General features: G+C 39.8%; 2 protein-coding genes across 2 annotated transcripts; both read right to left on the reverse strand.

Annotated features, from left to right (window-relative positions):
* Positions 1–584: 584 nt before the first annotated feature.
* cpda (carboxypeptidase D, a) lies at positions 585–17,165 on the reverse strand. The gene is made up of 21 exons (XM_068584082.1): positions 16,406–17,165; positions 15,255–15,502; positions 11,575–11,717; positions 11,236–11,405; positions 10,519–10,949; positions 10,176–10,367; positions 9,110–9,277; positions 8,691–8,800; positions 8,406–8,508; positions 7,675–7,817; positions 7,421–7,590; positions 7,001–7,303; positions 6,653–6,848; positions 6,300–6,435; positions 5,945–6,091; positions 5,684–5,776; positions 5,544–5,608; positions 5,255–5,386; positions 4,822–5,007; positions 2,305–2,407; positions 585–1,733 (listed from the first exon to the last, which is right to left on the reverse strand). Exons 1-21 carry the CDS (start codon positions 17,071–17,073, stop codon positions 1,507–1,509), a joined length of 4,134 nt encoding a protein of 1,377 aa, XP_068440183.1. The 5' UTR covers positions 17,074–17,165; the 3' UTR covers positions 585–1,506.
* A 1,477-nt stretch (positions 17,166–18,642) lies between these two features.
* cryba1a (crystallin, beta A1a) lies at positions 18,643–20,332 on the reverse strand. Its single transcript, XM_068585138.1, has 5 exons — positions 20,273–20,332; positions 19,986–20,104; positions 19,645–19,786; positions 19,244–19,386; positions 18,643–18,790 (listed from the first exon to the last, which is right to left on the reverse strand). The coding sequence occupies exons 1-5, from the start codon at positions 20,309–20,311 to the stop codon at positions 18,643–18,645; spliced, it is 591 nt and encodes a 196-aa protein (XP_068441239.1). The 5' UTR covers positions 20,312–20,332.
* Positions 20,333–23,987: the final 3,655 nt, after the last annotated feature.

A 23,987-nucleotide genomic window follows, 5' to 3' on the forward strand; every position in this document is an offset into this window, starting at 1 on the left:
CTATATATAGATATATATCTATATATATATAGATATATATCTATATATATATAGATATATATCTATATATATATAGATATATATCTATATATATATAGATATATATCTATATATATATAGATATATATCTATATATATATAGATATATATATCTATATATATATAGATATATATATCTATATATAGATATATATATCTATATATAGATATATATATCTATATATAGATATATATATCTATATATAGATATATAGATCTATATATAGATATATATCTATATATATATATATCTATATATATATAGATCTATATATATAGATCTATATATATATAGATCTATATATATATAGATCTATATATCTATATAGATCTATATATATATATATCTATATATATATATAGATCTATATATATATATATATATATATATATATATAGATCTATATATATATATATATATATATATATATATATATATATATATATATATATATATATATATATATATATATATATATATATATATATATCATTATCTATATAGATATCTATATATAGATATATATATATCTACATACATACACACACACCTATATACATACACACACACAAACATTGTTGGTTGTTTTTCTTGGCCAATGATATGAGACAATCCTTGCTTTCCATTTAGTGCAAGTGACCTCAATGCATACATTGGAGAACCCAGCACATACTGGGAAGGGTTTTATTTAAGCATTTCATTGGTAACAGATTCCCCTGAAGCTCTAAAGCTTTTGAAAAGTTCACTCCCATGATGATGATGGTTCTGGCCACAACATTGACTCACTGGGAAAATACAAAAACTACTAAACCAAGACCGGACAGCCTTGAGTCACCTGTGTAGAAACAGTGCAACACTGGACTCAGCAGTCCATTGAATCATATTTTTTTTATTTATTTTCCTACCACCTGAGTAAAGGAGGGATGAATTATTATCTATTCACTATGTTGCTGCTTTGCCACAAACTTCCGCCGGACCGGACTGTAAAATTTATAGAAGCCAAGGCACAGTGTTTGATTCAGTCTCCCAAAGGCTCGGACACTTCCAATGTAGCAATTAAGTCCAATTTAAAGCTTAGAAATTTAAAAAAAAAACAAAAAAAAAACTGTAACTCTGCTGTATGGATGGGTGAGGGCCACAGTGAACCAACCATTTATTTCTCTCCATCTTTTATCGCTGTCTCTTTGTCTATTTCTCCTGATCCAGTCAGGTAGAGATGGAGCAAGCCCTTCAGTCCAGACGCCAACAGGATGCTCTTAAAGTAATAATCTAGTAGCACTAATAACTGAGTGACTGAAGTGAGTCCTTGTTGTTATAACAGAACAAAGAGTCTTCATCACTCTTATATTAACGTCATAAAAGACACAAAGATGTTCTCTAGAGTTCAAACTGTTCCTTGTTGGATAAATTTAGGGGGGCGAACAAAATAAAATACTGAGCTAACAGCCAAATCAGTGCAATGGCCCTCAGATTTTGTTGGCATACAGCGTCTCCTCGTCGCTTTCACTCTCGTCCTGAAACTCGTTGGCCAGCAGCGACTTCTTGGAGCCCATGGAGGTGAGTCGGATCTCATCGTCATAATCGTCTCGGTGCTGTCGCAAGCGGTGGAAGCCATCTTTTTGACGATTAGACTTAGCTGCACACACACACCAGATGATGCACGCCGTCACCACCAGCGCCGTCATGGAGGCTGCTGCAAGTAAGAAAATAAACGCACAACTGAGCATGTCGGCTTACACAGTTTCTATCCAAGAGAACATTTAAATACGATTGCACAACACTTGAGTAATAGAATTTTAGTTTAGATGATTAAGCACACTTAAACATAAGACTGTACTCCATCAGTGTCTATGACAAAGGGAAAGAATAAAGTGTTGCTGAAGATTCCTTTGTGAAAACCAGCAAAAAATCTCGGTTCAACCTGCTAAAAAAAACGCTGGAAAGGAATTCTGTACTTTAACAGAATAAGAAAAAAAGGGGGGGTATTATTTATTGTGTCAAAGATCAAAAGACTAAAAGTAGATGCAGTCAAAAAATATTCATGGGGGACATTTGTTTAATTTTTAGATGTTTCACTAGCCAGAGTTGCTTCATAGGAGACGACAACTGTTATGTTTCAGAAACATTAAATCAAACTGCACGATTTAAGCACGTCACAGTAGCTAGAGCACAAAAAGCCATATGATTTATTTTATGTGGACAGATAACATCATGCTTATATTGAAAACACTGGTATCTCAAATTCTTTTAGGAGACACACTTACCTGCACTGGCCACCACAAACTCTCTGGGAAGGCCAAAGATGCTGTTGTCCATGTCAAACTCAATGACGATGAAGCTAGCAGCTTCGTAGGAAGATACCACCACCTGCAACACAACACAAATTGTTCATTATAATACGGGTAGATCAAATCAAGCATTCTGATTAGTTGAGAGTGAGTCACGGGGGATAGTTTATTCAGACAATAAAGTACTGTAGAGCCTGTTTACATTAACCAGCGTTCCATATCAGTGCGCACTCAAAATAATAGGTAGATTTAAATTGCGCTGGTAACCGTATTATAAAATCTACAATAATGTACTGTTCAAGGGTTGCCGGCCCTTCGCTGCGCGTCAGGCCTAACAACACCCTTGAACAGTACATTATTGAACGATACAGTACTGCCTCTCGGACCTTATTGCTTAAGTAAGCCTCTAAGCCATCCAGAAAAAACGTCCTGAAACACCTGCTCATTCCATCAATGCTGAGATGACGAGTTACAGTAAAACAGAACAAGGAAATTCTATATGAAATATCAGAATCAAGTGTGATGGAATATAATTCTCTATTACACCAGTCATTTGTTTTTGTGACTACTTTGTTTAGTGTGGTAGCCTCTGAATATAAACTGCTTTGTCAACTTATATTTGTAACCAACTTTTAACATCACTCAAACTGCAACATGAGCAAATATCAAGCTCTACAACATGACAAACAAGATCATCATCTGTTTCTCCCAACGCAAGGTAAAAGCCATTTAGCTGTTTTCCAAACCTCTCTACTGATGTGTGGTTGTTAATTACCTAATTAGCAAGCCTCACTTACAGGTGTGACTGCTTAGTATAATCTGGTGCAGGTTGTCTGGAATGTCTAGAATAGGATTTGAGCGCTGGCTCAAATAAATCATAAATTGCACAGCTATTTTCTGAGAGGTAAATTACTAGAATCTCATAATTCATTCTTTTTTTTTTAACTTGCTTGACTTTGCTTTATAGCAAGTGTTAGGTGTCTCTGAGTGTTAGGTGTCTCCATGTCAATAATTAAGTGCAGTTCAAAATGGGGAAAACTAGACTCAGAGCTCAAGAAACAAGGATTTCAAACCATGTGGTTTCAGACATGATTCAGTAGTGTGGCCTGAACACACAGCCAAGAGTTGTTGACAAAGAGTAAGTGCAACTTTTTATCCTAATTTTTTTCCTTGTTTCTATGCGCATTATGGTTCGCTAACTTTGCCGATTTGACGGTATTATACAGTATACAGCCAATAGAGAAACTGAATCCACTGAAAATAATGTTCCTTTAATTTCCAGAGGAATGAAATGCGTCCCTATGGCCTAAGGCGGAGTATTCGATGTCCTAAGAAATATGGAGAGACTATTAAAAAGAGGCAATGCATGATGGCCCCAAATTATGATTTGGACCTTTTATGTGAGCAGAGTAACGCAGACCCCCAGAAATCCCTGGATGACCGATATATAAGGAACGCTGCCGTTCTTCCAGATCTCAAATTGCCCCGCAACAATGGAGCCCTCACTACTGAAGAGAGGACCTCCGGCAGCTCGTCAACTAGCCCGCCAGAAATTCTGATGATTCACGGCTTCACAGTAGCAGAGTACCAGCAGACATATCATTCAGTGGTGGATCCCCTGCTCTTAACGCCTTGCGGGAAGCTCACAAAATACAGACTGGAGCTGGGCAAAACAATTAAGGAACATCTCTTTGAAGAGCTGGCCTACCCCACGCTGCAAATTTCAGAGCAGCCAAATGGAAAGGTGGAGCTGATTGAGAGATTTTGTGTGCTCCGCCCTACACCTTTCATAGATATAGACTGTAATGGGTAACCATAATAATATTCTCCCACTAACTTTCTATGAAATGCGTGTCAAATGTTTTGTATTTATGACTTTTGAAATTTAATTGAAACAGTTTCTTTCCTTGAAATGTAATTTGGCAGCTGGATTTATATTTAAAATGTTTACTGAAGAAAATGAGTAAAATATTTCACCTTGACAAAAAAAGCTCCTCTTCATAAACAGTTTTAAAAAAAGTTATGCAAGACCCACCAAGCCAAAATGAATGCCACATTTTGAATTGGGGTTTGTATCTGCCTAAGTGTCCAAATGCTCAGTCTTTCAAATTACTTGCTTGTACTGTACGTGCATGATCACCACCAACAGCTCACATGTGGTTGCAACCGAGGCACGACTGCTTTCTGCTCAAGCAAAAAAATCATGCTGGAAAAACAGACATTGTATGCCTCTTCTTACACTAGCATTATCATCCAATTAAAGGTGTTTTATGTCACATCTCCAAAATTGTCAATTGATGTAAATGTTTTTAAAGGCTCGTCACATGTTTTTATTAAACTTCATTTAAACTGCATTTCAAGTGATCATACTGTAATATAAGAATGAGATGTTGTAACTTTCAATTACTTAAGTTTTATCCCATCATGATTGTCTACCTAAAAAGCTTGTACGTCCCTTGACGGCATAACACATGTATGCATAGAACTGTGTACCTCTTGACGTTGTTGTTGGTAGCCATCAGCAACGGCTTCAATATTGTGGTTGCCAGGAGCCAGCAGTGCATGAAAGTAGCCGTCTTTTGCAGTAATGACTCTTACTCTTCCATTCAGTACAATAATTGCCCCAACAATAGGTTTTCCACTCTTGTCCCGCACTACGCCACGCACCCCTTTATGGACCTGGGAGAGGTAAAAATAAAGGGTAAATTAAGGCTGTATGATGTATGTGTCTTTAAAACACTTTAACACACACAGATCAATAACTATTTAAGGTTTCCATACTGCTGTATTATTGAAAAAAATCTCATTTAAAATCAGTTTCAAAGCTATACACGTCATTCAGTTGTTAAAAATATTTAGGGTCCTGTGTGGAAAAACAAGTCCATTAAACAACTCCATGTTGTGCAGATAAAATCTGGCATCATACCTCCACCAACATGCTTAGAAGAGCCTTCTTGTTCTCAGCCCAGAGGGTGGGCAGCTGCTCAGCAGGAGGAAACAAACAGCAGCCACTATACACAGTGATTTCTGGACAGTGACCAAAGTCCATGCTGAAATCCTGGGAGGACACAAATACACAAGGTGACAAATAAGACTATTGGGGCAGTATATACAGTAGAAACCTGTTTTGGGCTTTGCTTTCATAAAATACTGTGTAGTGGCAGCATGGACGCCACCTTAACTGCAATCACAGACATTGTCGTGGAGAGACTTACCTTCATGCTTCCCATGTGACTTTGTCTCTCTGCTGCCCTCATAACTCCATCTGGGATGTTGCCCACTGAGTCACAGAAGTTTCATTAATAACAAATCAATATCAACAACAGGGCTTGCTCTTGGTACTTAAATAACTTACTGTCATTTGAACATACGGTGCCTCCGAGGTGCATCTTAGGATGGTTGTTGGCATAAACACTTGCCAAGTACTTCAAAGTGCCATCATTTTCAACTGAAAAAAAATTAAAAAAAGAGTACATCAATCTTTAAGACTAAACTCAGTCCTATTAAGCAATGTTTATCAGCGTTAAGATGGTGCATCATTTGTCCAACTCTTTGTAAATTGCTGCTACATATAAAAAGCTTGTTAAGTCAGTTTGTAAACTGTGGAGAAAACTACCAGACTGGACAGGCTTGTCATAAGGGTAGGTAGCAACAAGGGCGCCTCCATCAAGGGCAACAGACAGAGAGTAGCTTTTGTCTAGAATCAAGTCCATCATGGCTCTGGTCTCTGGTTGGGCCTCCACCACGCGCTGTGATGCATTGCCTAAAAAAGGAGTACAACAGATGGGACAGGAAATGTTAGCGCAAACCTTCCTTTTCATGGCAGTGTACAGAGTGCAATGACATATTTGTGACAGCCACCACAAATCTTTCACAGTTAAAAAGGTGTAAATTAATTGGTTATATATTTTTTCTTTTATCTTTGTATCTCAATTCAATTATGCACACACACACAAATCCATACAACTGACCAAAGAAATCTGTGTCCAGATCTTTTTTGTGAGTATTGGTAAAGCCTTGGGTGGAGGTGCACTGCTTCTCAATAGCCTGTTCTCGTCCATCTGGGTTGATAGAAGGCACGATGACAATCCGGGTCTCATTGATCAGCTATGAAAGAGGAAACGGAAAGAACAAATATAAACATGAATTAATTTTTTACTGCATTTACTGGGACCGATAACAGTACAAACTGAATCTAATCCAGAATATGAAAAAGAGTGTATGAATAAAGTTTGTGTATTCAAATGAGTAAATTATCCTATTTAAATAAGATTAGTTCCAGGCTATCAATTCACTGCATTTTCGGAGACCTTCTAAAACTCACTCTGGTGATGACTGGGTTTTTGCCATAGTTGATACACAGGAGGGCAGCAAACTCCAGCAACAGCTCTGTGCCCACAGGGGCATTGCCATGGATCCCAGCTTCAAAGCGGATCTTGGGCTTAGCAGGTTCAGCTTCCCCTGGTCTGTTGGAGATTTCCAAAGCCCAAATGGTTCGAAAATCTACACTTTGGCCTAAACTGGACGCACAAGAGAAAAAAACAGAAGATACATCAGTATTTTAAGAAATGTAACTGAAGTTATACAAAAAAAAACAACTTTTGGCATAATGAGGATGAATGTTATTGACTTAGATATCAGAAGTGGAAATGACACTGGCTGGTTCAAATACCTGTTTAAAGATGCAATTTTGGGAAAGTTAAGCGTGAGTCCTCTCACGAAGCTAGAGAGTTCTTTGTAGCGTCTGTAGCGGAAGCTGTTCTCTGTGGCTGTGCTGCTGACCAACTGCTCCAAACCCTGGCCCAGAGAGAGGTCCTTGATTAGGCTCTGGAATGCCTTCTCAGAGGGGTTCTGTGTAGGCTGGGGGCCCTTGGGAGACTGGCCATTAAGGTTTGAGTGGATACTTGTCAGTTTGAAATCCACCAACTCTACATGATCCTTTGAGACTGTGGCGTAGGTCCTCACAGGTTTATAACTGGACAACAGAAAAAGTTAATAGCACTGGTAATCTGGGGACATAACAGCACAGAAATTTGTAAAAACTTCATGGTAAATCCTCTGTTTATTCTTCCTAATGAAAATCAAATCTTACCCATGGGCGCTGGCAGTGATAGAGTAAGTCCCAGGGACCAGGAGCCTCCAGTAATCTCCAGTGCGAGCTGTGGTGATATTGTGGTCGATCTCCTCCACACTAATGGTGGCATTGGGAATTCCTATGCCATCCACAAAGTCAGAGACTGTGCCCTTTACTCCAATGTGAACCTACGGAGACACAATACTGCATTATCTAGATGTAAAATTGAGCATATAGGGAGAAGGTTCGGGGGACTGTTCGAAGTTTATTACCTGTTGTATGAATTGAAGCAAGGCCCGTCGGTTTTGTTCCCAGAATTTTGGCAATTCTTTGCTTGCGGGGTACTTTACACAGCTTAGCTCGATGGTTACCTCGAAACAGTTGGTGTTTACGTAGTTCCAGTCCTGCATGCCACCTGGAGAAAAAAAATGCTCCTTTAAACTTCAACCAAAACTAAAAATTTCAACATTTCATTTAGCTGACGCTTTTACGTTGTAGTGTCTATGGTGCTCTATGCACCGTAGACACTACAACGGGGAGCAATTTGGGGTTAAGTGACTTGCTCAAGGACAACGACAAGGATTAGCAGAGCCGGGGCTCAAAACCATTGATCCTCTGATTAAAAAAGAGGCATGCTAACCACTAAGCCACAGTCGCCCCCCAGTAGTGTTAATCAAATATGTGGTAGATTTACTTTTAATGTCCATCATGAAATTGTGTCTATTGTTGAAGAATCAATAACACTTTAGTCTACAACTACAACAGCTCATCTTGGATTTTTCCATTTCTTTTACTGAATAGCCATTTTGCAAGTAGTAAAACAACTATAATAAAAGAAAGTTTGAACTGGCCAAAAAGGTGTGGGAAAATATTCTATGTATTAACAACTTTTCCTGATTATATGACTTGAATTTCATGCATAAAAGAGGGATTTGGCTGACCTCCTGTGGGAAAATAATGAATGTGTCAAGGAACAAGGGTGTTATGGTAGATTTAGGCTTACCTGAAACACTGTACCAGTTGGCACCATTGGTGATGCCATCCTTAAAATATTCCCCACCGTACAGCTCTGCACAAGCTTGTCCTTTGTGCATTAAAGGATTCTCCTGCAAGCACATCACACACACACACGAGAAAACACTACAATGAGCTCTGCTGTGTTCAGGTTTTCAAAACATGTCGTTTTACAGGTTTACCTCCAACTATTTTGTTTTCAATTATAACATGAAACCATATGCACACATAATCCAAGCCGGAAATAGAGCCAACAGCAAAAGTCTCCAGTTACCTGAGAGTAGGCTCTAGACACCTGCTGAAAGACTTTATCATCAGGCGAACGGCTGTACTGCGATAGCCCGTCTTTGTCATCATCATAGGGGTAGTTGACGACCAAGGAGCCTAATATTCCACAACACAAAAGGTAAGGCAAACTAAAAAAGCACCACATTCATAATGTAGCCTACCATCTAGATTTAAAATGTGGATCCAAAGCCAAAATATTAAAATCGTAGCAATAATCCTCTATGTTTATTGAAGTAACTTTAAAATCTAATAAAGTGTGGAAAAAAACAAGGATAACATGTAAATACATACATAATATTTCAAATTATAAATATGACCAACAGACCAGAGATATCACTATAAAATTGCTAAACTGACACTGAAAGCCTACAGTCTTTAGCACTAAAACTCAAAATAAAAACATACCTCCATGAAGATTGGCTGACAGGGTGAAGGGGATGCTCTTCACCCAGTTCATCACAGCTATAGTTTCTGGCTGTCTGGGCTCTTTGATGGTAAAAAACTGGTCTGGGAAGTTGCGGTTCAGGTCGAACTTGTTGCTGTTGTTGCGCCCTTTGTATCCCTTTACATCACCTGAGAAAAGATTTTGCAGCAAAGAGTCATCGACATGTATCCATATCTGTAACCACAGATGTTCCTGCTGACGAGACGTACACAACCTCAGCTCAACTCCACTGTACTCCCTTTTTTCAGCTGTCAGTTAAAGTGTTAGATAAATTCACTCGACCCCTCGGCGTAAAATCATTAAAACAGGAACATTTATTCGTTGCCATGAAGGAGCCGAGTCAGAAGTACCACAGGATGGACAAATTGCATATCCAAGACTGCTCAAAGACCTCTCAAAGAACCACCTCTTAAATACACATCATGACCCACTAACAGAAACCCTCATGATGTCGTCGGCCTAACCGTGAACCTTTCCCCTCGTCCCATAGAGTGGTTTGCAAAAAATGGTCATACGATAATAAAGGAACTGCTCGTTCTTTCAGACAGAAACTTACAGATTTCCCAGTCTCACTGCTATCAGGATACATGCTGAGTTGTTGTGTAAGATTAAACAGAGACCGTTCAATGAGAAGTCTGAATCTAATAGTGAAACAGTAACTGACTAAGCGTAAATATTGTTTTTCTTCCAACATAAAATAAATTGGAGGAATTTCAGAAAGCCTGTCCTCTTTCTGCCATTCTTTAAAAATGTTTACAGAAGCAAGATGGCGCTCCTAAAGTCCAGCAGATAAGGTGAAGCCTTCAATGTGTAAGGAGATAATATGCAAGGATACACCATTTTACAAAAGGAAATGAAAAGAACAACTTCTAATTAAGCCACTTAAGGAATGTTAGTCAAGTGATCAAATAACTGTTCACAACCTGTAATATCACAACTTTAATTATGTTTGAAAAGCATTGCATACTGTGCAGATAGTTTAACTTTATTGTTGATTGTTAAATTACTTCAGAGTATGTCCCTTACCTCCACTGGCGGCCTCGTATCCGTCGGGGTTCATAGAAGGCATGATATGAATGCGGGTATTATTGACCAACTGAGTGACCTCCGGGTCAGTACCATAGTTACGGCATAAGTACTCAATAAGATTGAGTAATAACTCTCGGCCCACCACTTCATTACCGTGCATGTTGGCTATATACTTAAACTCTGGCTCACCTGACGTGAAAACAAAAAAAGGAGGAAAGAATAAAAATGTGTATTAATAGACAGCATTAACATAATGTCACAATTTAAGGGAAAATCCTTCATGACACGTAAATAAAAAATTAGTAATCAAACTCCTTTAATCCACCCATCTAAAACATACCATGCTCATGAACAGTGGGGTTGTCGGAGATAACCATCACATAGAGCTCACGGTCTTCCACGGAGCGGCCGATGCTGTAAAGATGGACAATAGAGGGAAACTCGCTGTTGTACTTGCGCAAAAACAGGTCCATGTCCGAGTAGCTGTGGTAACGAAACTCCTGAGGCTGGATGGGTTGAAGTGCATGTGGAAGTATAGGGGGACTGTTGTTGCTTGTTGCTTCAGGTGCCACCTGGGTCTGGGTGGAGTCAGAAGCATTGGTGGTGGTGGTGGTGGTGGTGGAGAGGTTTGAATCATTGCTGGATGGCATGGCGTATGTAGTCACAGTGGTGCCACCCGGGCCCTCATTGACCACAGGTGCCAAAGTAAAGTTAAGTTCTTTGGCTTTGCCCTCCTTGACCAGAACACTGTTGACTGTCATTGGTATGTACCTGTGTGCAGAATAAAAGACATGCTTGAATGCTTTCACTTCACTTTAAAACCACCAGGAAGTACCCAAATTAGATTTTAAAAAAATGAACAGTGTAGTTTTCTTTTAAACTCTCTACCAGGAAGTCTTTCACCAAGGAACCTATGACACACATTTTTCTTCAGAAAGATAAGATCTAGAGAGGAATGCAGCACTGCAACACTATAAATCTGGCTTAGACATTGACACTGCACTTCCTCTTTTGATCGTCAGAGAGTCATAGAGCCAAAGCCAAAGGTTTAGCTCACCCTGGAGCCACAGCTGTGATGTTGTATGTTCCCGGGAGTAGAAGGCGGTAGTAGTCCCCATTATTCCCTGTGGTCAGGTTGTGCCGAATGCTAGCCACCACAATGCTGACATTGGCGAGGGCAGTACCACTGATGGCCTTTTTCACATAACCACGGACACCTATGTGGACCTGGATGACAGTGATATTGTCAATACTAAGGGCTAAACTGGAGAAATGGTATGTTATAGTATCAGGCAGAGTTTTTATGGTCATGTCCTTTTAAATAAACACAGAGAGAAGGTAACATAAATATGAATGCTGATGTGTCTTTACTCCTTTTCTTATTTATAAGTTATACCTTTTCCATGTACGCCAATAGGGATTCCCTGTTCAGATCCCATTCCTTATGGAGCTCAGAAGCAGGAGGATATTTGCAGCAGCTCAACTCCATGGTGATTTCCAGACAGTTACCGTGCAGGTAGTTGTAGTCCTGCATCCCACCTAGATAACAAGCCAGAAATGTAATAAACAAATTAGGCTGGAAATGTCATAACACATTCAATTAAATCGTATATAATTGAGAAGAATGTGTCTAAATCCAGGAATTGACAGGTGTGTACAACAATCAAAAGGTAAAGTAAAATCTTACGCATGCCCTGCTTTGCTTAATTTGACCAAGACTAGTACAAGGGCCACACTATTACTAGAAAAGGACACTGTCTAGAAAGCCTTGAGCCCATCTTCATCTCTTCAATGTCACAGTTTACAGATAGTGTCTAATGTGGCAGCAGGCCATCTGTGTTTATGCAAACAGAAAGACGTAGAGGAGGGCACGCTGTCCCACTGGAGCAACAGCAGGCAGCCAGAGACTCCCTGCCTGGAGGGTTGCTATGACTGCCTGCTGGGCGGCTGCAGGATCCCAGTGAATCACTGACCTTTTGCCACTTTGTAATAGGGCTCAAACATGAACAAATAACTTTAGCAACGCAACCAGCCTCCCACCAGTCTCACTAAGGAAGCCATCAACTACAGCCAACAGAAAACAATAGCCTTTAATTATCTGTGATGCACAACAAAGACAAGCACAGTATTTGAAAAAATAATTAAAATCCAAAACCCCAAGCCTTCGCAACACTCTTTACACTTAAAAGCACTGTTTTATATTGATATATGTACAGCTTTAGTCAGTGCTTCTTAAAAACCTATTTAAATAAATTCCTATTTCTATTGTACTGCTCTATCTCTGAACAATTTTTAAACAATATGAACTTAGGAGGTCTCACAGTAAATACATTTACAATGCATCCCTTACAACTGCGGAGAAAAGCTGCTGGCTGTAATGTGGTATGCGGCTTGGCTCTGAGAGCAGGCGTACCAAAATACACCACAAACACAAGTTCCTCCAAGTCATCCCTGGTCAAACAGCAGCTGTTCAGCGCTCTGAAACTTGACGAGGGTCACTGGCTGCCAGCTTATTACATGGAAACTGAAGAAGAAATCAACTCTTAAAAGCTAACCTGACACGTTTGTATCTCAGTAGTCTGTTTTGCATTGGTCTCATAGAACAGCTTTTTAATCAACATAGCAGGGGCATACCCATTTTATGCTCCCGAGCAATCCTTCAATAGACAACTGTGACTATGCTCTCGGACCTTATTTTGGATGTGATAGTGTGTAGAAGTGTGTTGGGATTACTCAGTAGAGGTTTTACCCCCTGTGGTAGCAGCAGAGACCAAACAAAATGTACCCTTTGAAAAATATCACCTGTTAATGATGAGAAAACATCACTAAATCTACATCCAGCTGTAAATCCACACTTGGCTGTACCATCATGACAAACAACACAAACCCATTTGTCCAGTTACAAAACGTTATGAGTCTCCTTTGTTAAATTACTTTAAGTACTTTGGTGATCCAGCTCAAGTAACATTTACTTAAAGTAAACCCCTCCTGTATGCTAACATAGTCGGACAAACACACTGACCAACTACCGTAGACTCAGCCCTAAATATCCGGTCTATGTACCGGATCTAGTGACACACCCTGAAAGTGGAAGGAAACCACCAGCCAGACAATGGAGCCCAAGTCAGAGCAGATAGCTGAACTTGTAGGGAATAGGCATATTTAAAAAATCAGGATGACTTAAGAAGTTCAGTGATGCAATAAACTACTTTAGTCAAACATTAAAAGCAATAATACTGTAGGAATAAACTATTAAAGAAAGTATTACTGTCACATGACTGGCAGCAGTCAGTGACAGGGACGCAGCATGAATTTACAGCTATCTGAGGTCTCTACGTCTTCAGACACTCTTGCATGTCTAAAGGCAGTGAAATGCGCCTCAAAACATACTGGAATACAACATACTGCTTTGAACAAATTAATGAAAATCATTTAATGTTGTTTCAAGACTAGTTAATGAATTGCACAAAGTGGACATTGTCCAAGTTAAAAAGCAAAGGAAAAGCTTACCACCAGCCTTATACATTTATACAACAGCAGTGTCCTAGTTATATTCTGAGGGTTACATGAACCACAATGAAGCTAAAGTAAAGAATGCCCTCCAAGGCCAGACCGTGTCAAGAGATTATGAATCAAGATAGTGTGTGATGCTGAATCATTATTATTATCAAGCCCTGATAGACACACAAAACATCTCCTGTCCCTGACTCCTGGTCCTGGCTCTTTGCCTGGACCATTCATTATGTCACACAATGTCGTGGCCGTTTTCATCATCTGCCATTAGCCCAGTTTTAGCAGTGACAATTTGTTCAATGAGACATGTCAGAAGGATACAAGCACTGTCTTTTCAAGTGTTTTACACTTTTTGCTGTCCATCTTCATCTTGATATTGTTGCTGCTAAGAGCTTTTACGAACTGGATCCTATTACAACCTGAACCTACCTGAATACAGGCCATTTAAGCTGAGAAACCACAACAACAAAAGACGTAATCTTCAACTCAAACTGCCATTCAGTAATTCCAGTGATGTTCAGTTCTGATGACAATAAAGCCAATAGTTACAGGGATAAGTATTCACAAAGTTTTGCTGTTTAAAAAAATGTGTGCTCAAGTTTGGTAATGATTAACAGCTCCAGTTGCTGGTGGTAAACGGATAGTGTGACATTTTATCAAGGTTGAAGTGATCTGCAACTGAACAAACACTAACTTCCTAAGGTTTCTTGAAATTGTGTGTCAGTTTATCTACTAACATTAGGTAGATAAATAAGATTTGGTCATTTAATTAAAAAAAAACACTTTCAGCAATTACTGCGTTTGGCAACAAAAAAAAGAACTGAGTTTACAGATTGTTTTTGCTTTTTGACACCTGGCAAACCAGACCACACTATCCAGTGCAGCAAGGACTGAAGGATGAGTATGATTTCTTTAGCTCATTAAATGCAGAAATATGAATGTAACTTGGAACAACTCCACTCAAAAAAGACAAAGTTTTCACTTTTGATCTGCAGTGAGAGAAAACCTTGTCATGACATCAGTTTAAGCTATGCTATTTCAAGTGGAATGATTGTTAACATTTGTTCCCAAGTCTTGTTAATGCTTGTACATATCACTTGTGTAAACCCACATGCTGCATGCTGCAAACTGCACAACAATGAGGGACATTCTCCGCTCTCTGATGGCTTGATAGCACCAACACAGGATAGACTTCTCATTACTACATTACTATTTTCTTTCCACAATCAAATTAAAAAAATATATTGATCAAATTAAAAAACACACCAATCCCACCCGGCCATCTCTATGGTAACATACAGCCCAGGAGTCTTACCTATTTTAGCTCTATAACAAAAGGTGAGGATGTGCATTGAAGTTCATAGCACACATACAGAATGTGACCCCAAAAGCTGGACTTTTTAACCGTCTGCAACTGGAGATTCACACCTTTCAAACAGAATTTCTAAGACGTGATACTCAAAACAAAATCAACTGGCCAGAGCTTGTGGTACCTCACAAAAGTCAACTATAATTATTTATTCTCAACAAATATGCATTAAAAATAATGAAAATGCATCTTACCAGGAACGTCATACCACTGTGCCCCATTGGTGATGCCATCTTTAAAGGTTTCTTCCAGGGCATCGGGACAGTTGGGCTCACCAGTCTTCATCCCAGGGTGGTTCTGGGAATACACCAGTGCCAAGTAGCGAAACAGGCTGTCGTCCTCTGACTGACTGTAGTGGCCCTGCCGCTGGTGGGTGGCAGAGTCATCAAAAGGGTAACTGGCAACCACAGTGCCACCGTGCAAGTTCCCTGACAGCACGAACCTTGAGAGACAAAGGAACATTTTAGAAGCAGCCCTAAAGTCTACGTACTCACATGCACATGTGACTTCTCCCAACAACTTTAAAAAGTTACAAGAAAATAATTATGTTGTGTGAGGATACTTGGAAGTCAATTCTAAGCATCTTCTTTTCTGGAGCAGTCAGGGACATTTTAAGTGGACAAATATTTGTGTCTATGTAGGCTTATATTCTAGTCTTCCAAGTGAACCTCAGTCTTATAGACCATGTTAGTATGGCATCCCAGGGCAGCACTTCTTGAAATGATTTACTTATTGACAAATATGTTTGCTGCTCCTAAAATATTTATCAAATGTAAAAGGTGAATCACAATTTCCTGATGCCCAGTCCAAGGTGATGTTGGGAACTAGCTTTTTTCAACCAACCAGCAAAGAAAAGTAAACACCAAAATATATCACACTTAAGAAGCTGGAACCTCTTTGGCTGTCTTGCTTGAAACTTGGCTGTCTTGCTTGAAACTTGACTCCAAACAATAATTTGATTCGTAAAAGAGTTACAGAGTAATTTTCAGCCAAATGATGAATCTACAAATAGCTCAACTCCCAAGTCCACCTCAGTCTTACACACCATGCCGTCATGGCGTCCCACTTCTGCAGTTCACTTTACACAATCACACAATCTTGGCTAACCCTGGGGCCTTAATAAATGAGACAAAGAACAGTTGCTCATTGACAGGCAGGTTTGTCACTCTCCAAATCCTCCTCTGTGAAATATACATTGAAACAAAAAGATGTTTGAGACCAATAAAGAGACCAAAAAAACTCAGGTCCTTCCAACCTGTGCTCTGGGCAACAAGGCCTCCAACAACTGAACTGTGTGTATGATGTGTGCACTGCAGTGTGTTTCAAACAAGAGAGACAGACTCACTTTTTCTCCTGGATCCATCTGATCATAGCCATAACCTCGGGGATAGTCTTCGGGTTGGCAATTGCCCCATCGTACTGGTCAGGAAAGCTTCTGTTGAGGTCCATATTTTGGGCATTATTTCGACCCCCGTTCTGGCCCTCGCAGTCGCCCTCTTTGGACTTCTCAAAGCCATCCGGGTTCATACTGGGCATGATGTAAATATCCGTGGTGTCCACCAGCTCTGTAATGCGCGATTCTTCTCCATATTTAGTCAGCAGGTACTCTACAACGTACACCAGCACCTGCCTGGACAAGGTTTCGTCCCCGTGCATGTTCCCAACGTATTTAAATTTGGGTTTCCCAGGTGTGTCACTGTTGGGGTCCTTGGTGATCCGCATCACCCAGAGCTCCCTGTCCTCAGAGGACTGACCGATGCTCGACAGGTTAGCTATGTGTGGATGGTTATGAGCTAAGGATTGCAAACGCCAGGTCAGTTCAACATAATTGTAGTATTTTTCGTAAGTTTCTACCGTTTCCTCCGTCGAGGGGGTGACGCTTCGTCTCGGTTGGCGCCTGGCGTCAACAAGGGAGACAACAAGCAAGAGAAGAAAGGCGAAAAGTGACGCACGGAGTTTCGGCGTCGCCTGTGTATGCTCCGAAATGTGCACCATGTTGACGTATCTTCTCATTTTACACCATTCGGACTTTAAAGTCAAAGAAAAAACACTAGGTCGGAAGAGTTTGGCTACCCAGCGACGGGCGTATATGCGCTGTCAGATTCGGTCTGGCCTGGCTGTTTCCATCTACTTCCGCTCAGCTCAGATGGGGCGGGGCGTCACGGTGACGTAACATTTTAAGGTCGACCGATGGACTTCAACTTTTTTTTAAAAACCTTTTTGTCCCAATTTCACACATGTAACGTGTGTGTAAAGTAATATGATGGCGGCTGGCTGTATATTTTCGTGACGTGTACTGATAATTACATGTATTTATGTAAATTTGTATCAATGTGGGTGCCAGAGTTGCTGTAATATGCATATGACTCAAAAGTTCTGACAACTTTAATAACATTTCAGGCTGTGTCTGATTTAGAGTAGACAATGCTGAACCCTCCCACTCCCCTACACCTACATTCATGGTAGCCATGTCTACCCACTATCATTACACAAACTTGATAAATGTGGAGTGTATGTAATGTGCTTAAGAGACTCTTTTACCCATTAAATGAAGCTATCAATGGAGCAGACGGTCTGTAACAATTTATCTTATGTGGAACTGGGTTTGAGCTCAATTTGAGGATTATTGACTTAATGTGTAAATATAACTAATCATATAACTAATCCCTCAAGCAAACATGAGAGATTTGAATGAAAATTAATTTCACTGAGCGGTTTTCTTATTAATGCTGTTATGCTGTTAACTGTTATCAGTAACTTATGCAAAGTGTTTTATTGTGTATGGTCGGAGTAATCACAATTAACTTGTTTGCATTTTGAAAATACTACTTTGAGTTGTTGATTTAAGCTTTTAAAGTATGTAATCCTCTGTTACAATGATATCAGAGGATTCTACTCTCAGACAAAAAAAACACTTGCTAATGATTTCCAGTAATTAACCAGTAGGCACTGGCAACATGTTGGTGATGTTTATGTGTGCATTATTTTCATATCTCCATCTACATATTTTCTGCAAGATCCTAATTTACACTGCTCAGCTTTGGCGCAAGCTTTATGTTGATTTGTGAACCCCTTTTTGTGCAAAGTACTTCAATATAAAACTTTCCAAAAGCAGAGAATGAAAATAAATCACAACTAAACACGATGGAGGTTAGCAGCAGACTCTTGTATTTCTGTTTATTTTGTGTTGCCCATTTCTTTTTTTGATTGATCAATAGTAGCACTATATGTCCCCACAAATATGAGGAGCAATATGACATCTCCACACTGCCGCCATTCGCCCTCTGACTTCCTCCCCTATTCTCTCCTCCGTTAGGCGTCAGTACCAGGCTTCTCTTCAGTGATTATTTTTTTTCTTTCCTTAATTTGTTCCATCATTTGTCTTTATTTTCCTTTGGCAACAAAACAAAACAAAAGTGCGGTAAACATCTTGATTGTGAAGCTTCAGCAAAGTGGCAGCCTTAGTTCAGTAAGGTCTGACAGAGCTGGATAAAGCTTGGAATGACGGGGTTAAGGGGACGGGGATGGGGGAGGGGGAGGAGGAGGTAAAGAGTGAGAGGTTGAGAGAGGAGGCTGCAGGTCTCATTGCTGGATTCGACGCAGTGACTGCACCTGGAAGGACTGAGCATGGGAGCCCCACTCTCTGTAGTGTTTGTACTCGCCACCGTGACGATCACACTCCATGATGTACTGGTAACCACGGTAACCTGGAAACTGGTAGCACACCCAGCTGGAAGGGGAGGAGGGAAGGAAAGGAGGGGAGAGGAGGAAATGAAACCAGTAATTAATGATTAAAAATAACCATACTTCAAAACAATCTGAAAAGAAGGCAGTTACAGGGCTTATTTTTTGTCATGCCGTTTATGCCATTCAAAAAAAAGTTTAAACTAAAATACAGAGCGCTATACAGCACAAATCTTACAGAAATGAGTCCCCTTGAAAGTGAAATACATCTCAAAAAGTATATCTTTGTTTAATACATGTAATACCTAACTATGCATTAAGTTAAATTTTAATAAATTATGAAATACATAATTTGCACTTGAGGGATGGGATCAAGTGGCAGATTGTTTGTGTATTATACAATATTGTGCTATGTGAGTTTCAATGCAGCATGTTGGTTTATGACAGCATCAGGAGCCTGTGAAGATCCATCCATCTTAGCGCAGAGGTTGGGACTTACCAGCCACTCTGAACTTGCATAGATCCAATCTCGTTGTTCCCCCAACCCATCGCCTGCAGAGAGGGGTAGTCGTCGTTTATCTCCCACTGACGTCCCATGAAGTTCTCCTTCTCGAACAACACCATCTTGGACTCCTTGTGGTTCTGTGTGCACATGATGCAAGGACATCAAAGTTATTCACTAAATGGGCCTATATATCTAATGTGTGTGGATCGTATAGTGCATAAGATCATGCTGCACTATAGTTTATTTAGGATCTGTATGCCTTTCACACAAGAACTCAATTGGGTAAATTTAATGATTTAAATGTAACTCTTTTGAACTCTTTTCAAATCGTATGAGACCCATGAGACATCAAATAGAGGAGAAACAAAAGTCTTTAAAGTGGGACAGAAGCTCACAGCAGAGCAGATGGGGCGGAAAGACATCATCCTCTCAATGTGGTAGGCGTTGCTGCCGCTCCACGACTCCCAGTGTGGATACTCTCCTCTCTCCAACACAAACTGCTGTCCACAGAAGCTGGAGTGCTCATATCCTGCCCAGCTGTTCCCCGCAAGCAGACAGACACATATACACATGCAGGGCTGTTTGGACACTTTGGTAAAATAGACTGATTATCAGATATTGATCTGCTAAATGTATCAATTGTTGCTGAATATTTAGTTTTCACAGGTAGATATTTTTTACTGAAGGCCATTTACTCCCGTGTGAAACATTCTGCAGAGCACTTAGTTTGATTTACCCTCCGCACTCCACCTTCAGGGAGCGGATGTTGTCAACGCCACACTCCATGATGTTCTGGCAGGCTGAGGTAAACTCCAGACGCTTCCCTTGGAAGTTCTCTTGGTCATAAACTGTGACCTGGAGAGGACACAAATGCATACATGTAGTATGCATATGCCACACGCACACACTGATGTGTGTACAGACACACACACACATCATTGACATCGTCAGGCCAGGCATGAATTAAAAATGAATGTGAATCTGCTTTTGTTCGGCATCAATGGCAAGACACATCACACTCACCTTCCATGGTCCCAGTGGGTTGGGATTATTCAGAGCCATGCTGACTGTGTGTCTCAATGCTGATTCACCTTCAGTGTGGAGAGAGGGGAGAATTGTTTAGGATGACACAGTTTAAACACAACTTGTATACTACTTCACAATATGTGTTTTTTAGCTAAGTTGTTATCAATAGCCTATGTAGGAGGTATATTCATATTCTTTGTGTTTGCATGTTTCAAACGGTAGGAGTAATCTTGACCTCGGTGAAAGAACATATGGACTACCGAGGTCATTTGTTTGTGTATGGCACCTTTCTTGATCTGACTATAAAGTCACACTTGATGATGCAGCTGTTGTCGTAGGCACAATGCCGTTTGTTCTCCTGATGTATGGTCAGTATGTGTTTGCATGTACATGTCTGACCTCAGTCTATACATTTTATGTGGCTCAGCACAAACAACAAAGACAAAAGACACAGAAAGATACGGTGACAATGGTCTGCAATGGTCTATATAGGATGAATGAATTGAGATGGAGGGCTTACCTGACAGGCCCCAAAAAATAGCAGTGCAGTGCTCACAGGGGGCTCCACAAAAAACGATGTCCTGACCCCGGAGTAAACGGACCTATTTATACATGCTGGTGCTGAAAAGCAACTGGGCCTGTGGGTCGGGGCAGTAGTCAGCACATTGCTGTTCCAGTCATTGTTCAGTACTGAGCTGCCGGGCTTTAGTTCGCTGCATACGGACTGGATGGAGGGCACCGTGCCCAGTGCCGATAAGCACAAGTTCTAAATAGTCCATAATAAACAGGCCGGACCAAGTCCTGGCACAGCTTGGTTCAGTCTTGCCAGTGACTGATGCAAAATGAAAAACACATTTGGCGTTCAAATGTGAAGCAAACTGATATTAAAGACCACAAATAGAACATCCTAACTTGTTGGTATACTTGTATTTAAAATATCTGTCCTAAAAGACATAATTGTCTGATAAATAAGCAAGATTTGTGTTTCAATAATGTACATACTCCGTTCCTTCCACACTGAGGTGTGCTCTGTCTCCGATCTGGACGCCATGTCCACGTCAACTGACCCTATGTCTCTGGCCCTTTCACCTTTTGACTCACTCCTATATACACACCTGCTCAGTCATGCACACAGAGTCATGGGCAGAAACAAGCACATAAAGGCCTGTTCATGCAGTCAGAAATACATTCAGAGCACACAAAGGAACTCACACATACTACACATCCTACACATCCATTTAGACAGAGACAACTGACCTTGAAATCAGTTTACAACTTTAAATGTTACTTTATTTTATTTAATGTTGTTTTCTACTTTATGCCAAAAATAACTAATCATAAAAACAGCCACTTAAGCCTAAATATGCTGGAAAAATACTTTTTCATTGCAATTTTATACCAAATTGAAATTCCTCACACAAGCTTCCCCACAGGTCAGAATTTTCAAAGCAGTTCACTGAACCATCTTACTCTAAACTCATGGTAGCTTTAAGAAAAACTCCAATAAAACATTATCATTGTTACATATTACATAGCTCTATACAATATACCATAAGTACTCGATAACAATTAAATCATTGTGTGAGACAGTCAATTTGTTTGAAGTTGCAACTATGATATAACATTCTTTTAAAATGTAAAAACATTCAGTATCTATGTTTTAGTACCTTTGCATGACTTGTTGGATATACATTTAAAAATAAGCAGGTAATTTTCTCAGCTCAATGAACAGCATGTGGTGCGATCAATAGCATCATAGCTGCTTAGTCACACATCTGGAAAGGCTTTTTTTTTTAAATTTTCCATTGTCACTGTCTAAGCAAACTGAGCCACACCCAGAAGATGATGAGATGTGTGGTGTTAACATTTCATACCAGGTTACCTTGTGTATGCTGTAGGTTTGCAATACCCTTCTGAAGACTATGTTGGTAGAGTATGACTTGCAAAAGTGAAGATAAAAGTATCACTCCAAGAGACAGAAACACACCTAAATCCCAGTCTTAGTGAAAAGGGTTAAATGCCCTCAGGCCTGCAGGTAATGCAAATGTGTCGACAAGAATCAGAAATGATTCAGAATGTTCTGAAGTGTTTTTTCCCATGTTGACTGTATGTGACTATCCATGCAAATGTTTTCCTATTGTGTTTGTAATTTTTTACATTTTTTTTTTAAAGATGACATTTCCTGTGTGTTCTTTGCGCTAATAATTCCCTTTATATTGCAAATATTTGCCCAAAGCCCTTTCATCATTGTAACAGCTACATCAAGGTCATTAAAATGATATTGGGTGGAAATCTAAATGTTCTAATAGGATCTGTCTGCTGGCAGTTATGCGAGCATTTAATAGAGCATAGTGTCATAGGTGTGAGAGACTGTTGAGCAAGTAATCACTGTACAGTCACTAATTCAAACATAGACAAAATGCAAATCTTTTGTTTTGCTTATAGAGTAAAAAAAAATACATTGATATATCTGTGGTATTTTTGCCACACGGTTATTTGTTTATATTTCCACAAGTTGAAAACATGGTGATATTCTCTTAGTGTACATCCACAAATGTATGTATGCATATTACATGAATGTGTAGGTGGCCTTATATGAGATGTATAGAGACTGCCTGTCTGTACAGCACTATAATAGGCAAAAGTGAAAACAATAGAGACGTGGATGTTGCTCCTGCAGTCAGCACATTACACACAGGGCTCAAAGGCTTGGCCCGGCTGTACCAGGATCAAGAGAAAGAGAGATGGAAAAAGACAAAACAAATCAGAGAAAAACTGGAGAAAATGACAAAAGGGAAAAATAATCAAAGAAAATAGAGAAATAATTAATAAAAGTAAGTGAGGCACAAAATATGTGAGCAATGTATAGAAAAGTAACTAACTGTGTGTGTGTGTGTGTGTGTGTGTGTGTGTGTGTGTGTGTGTGTGTGTGTGTGTGTGTGTGTGTGTGTGTGTGGAAAAGCAAACTTTCTGCTGATGGCAGTGACTGTTCCCGGTGCCACAATTGTCCAGCCACAATGGTGCAGGACAACAAAACAGTCAGCTGCGTCAGCACGACTTGCCCTTAGATAAGCAGCATGACCTTTGACCCTGCATCGTGCTCCAAAGAGCACACAGCCAATGAGAAGTCAGAATCCGGCCTCTTTAGACATGGCATGAATGTGAATGTATATATATATATATACCCACGAGCAACGCCTGCGTCCATCACTTTCTCTCAAGGTCGGTCCGATTCAACCTGCAATTGTAACTGTAAGTTTCCACTTCAGGTCTTCTAACTTTTTAACAGCCAATATTATTGGATATTAAGGGAGATACTGTGGCTTTCCTTGTCTGCTCACACTTTGGACTGAAATAACCAAGCAAGTATTGGCTCTTCTCTTAAACTGTAACTTTGGACTGAGCAGATGGAATATTGACATAAAATTCAGCAGAGAATGATTTTACATTTTAGTGCTGCTCTTATGTTCAGCTGCTTATCCTGAGGTAAGATGTAAAAGAAACATGAGGGGCTGTGCTAAATTCTTTATCTTTACAAAATATTTCCTGGTAAGTTTGGAGAAATCAGTTCTTTGTGGCTGGTTACTAAGTGTTCTTGCTCTAATGAAAAGTACAACAAAAAAAAACTCAGGGAATGAGCTGGGTAATATAGAGAGCAGCACTTTCAGTGACGAATCAGTTGATATTAGGTTGTTATGGACTTTAGCAAGCA

Source organism: Clinocottus analis, unplaced genomic scaffold (genome assembly GCF_023055335.1).
Source record: "Clinocottus analis isolate CAN_PGR_092001 unplaced genomic scaffold, fCliAna1.0.p SCAF_2, whole genome shotgun sequence".
Classification (NCBI taxonomy): Eukaryota; Metazoa; Chordata; class Actinopteri; order Perciformes; family Cottidae; genus Clinocottus; species Clinocottus analis.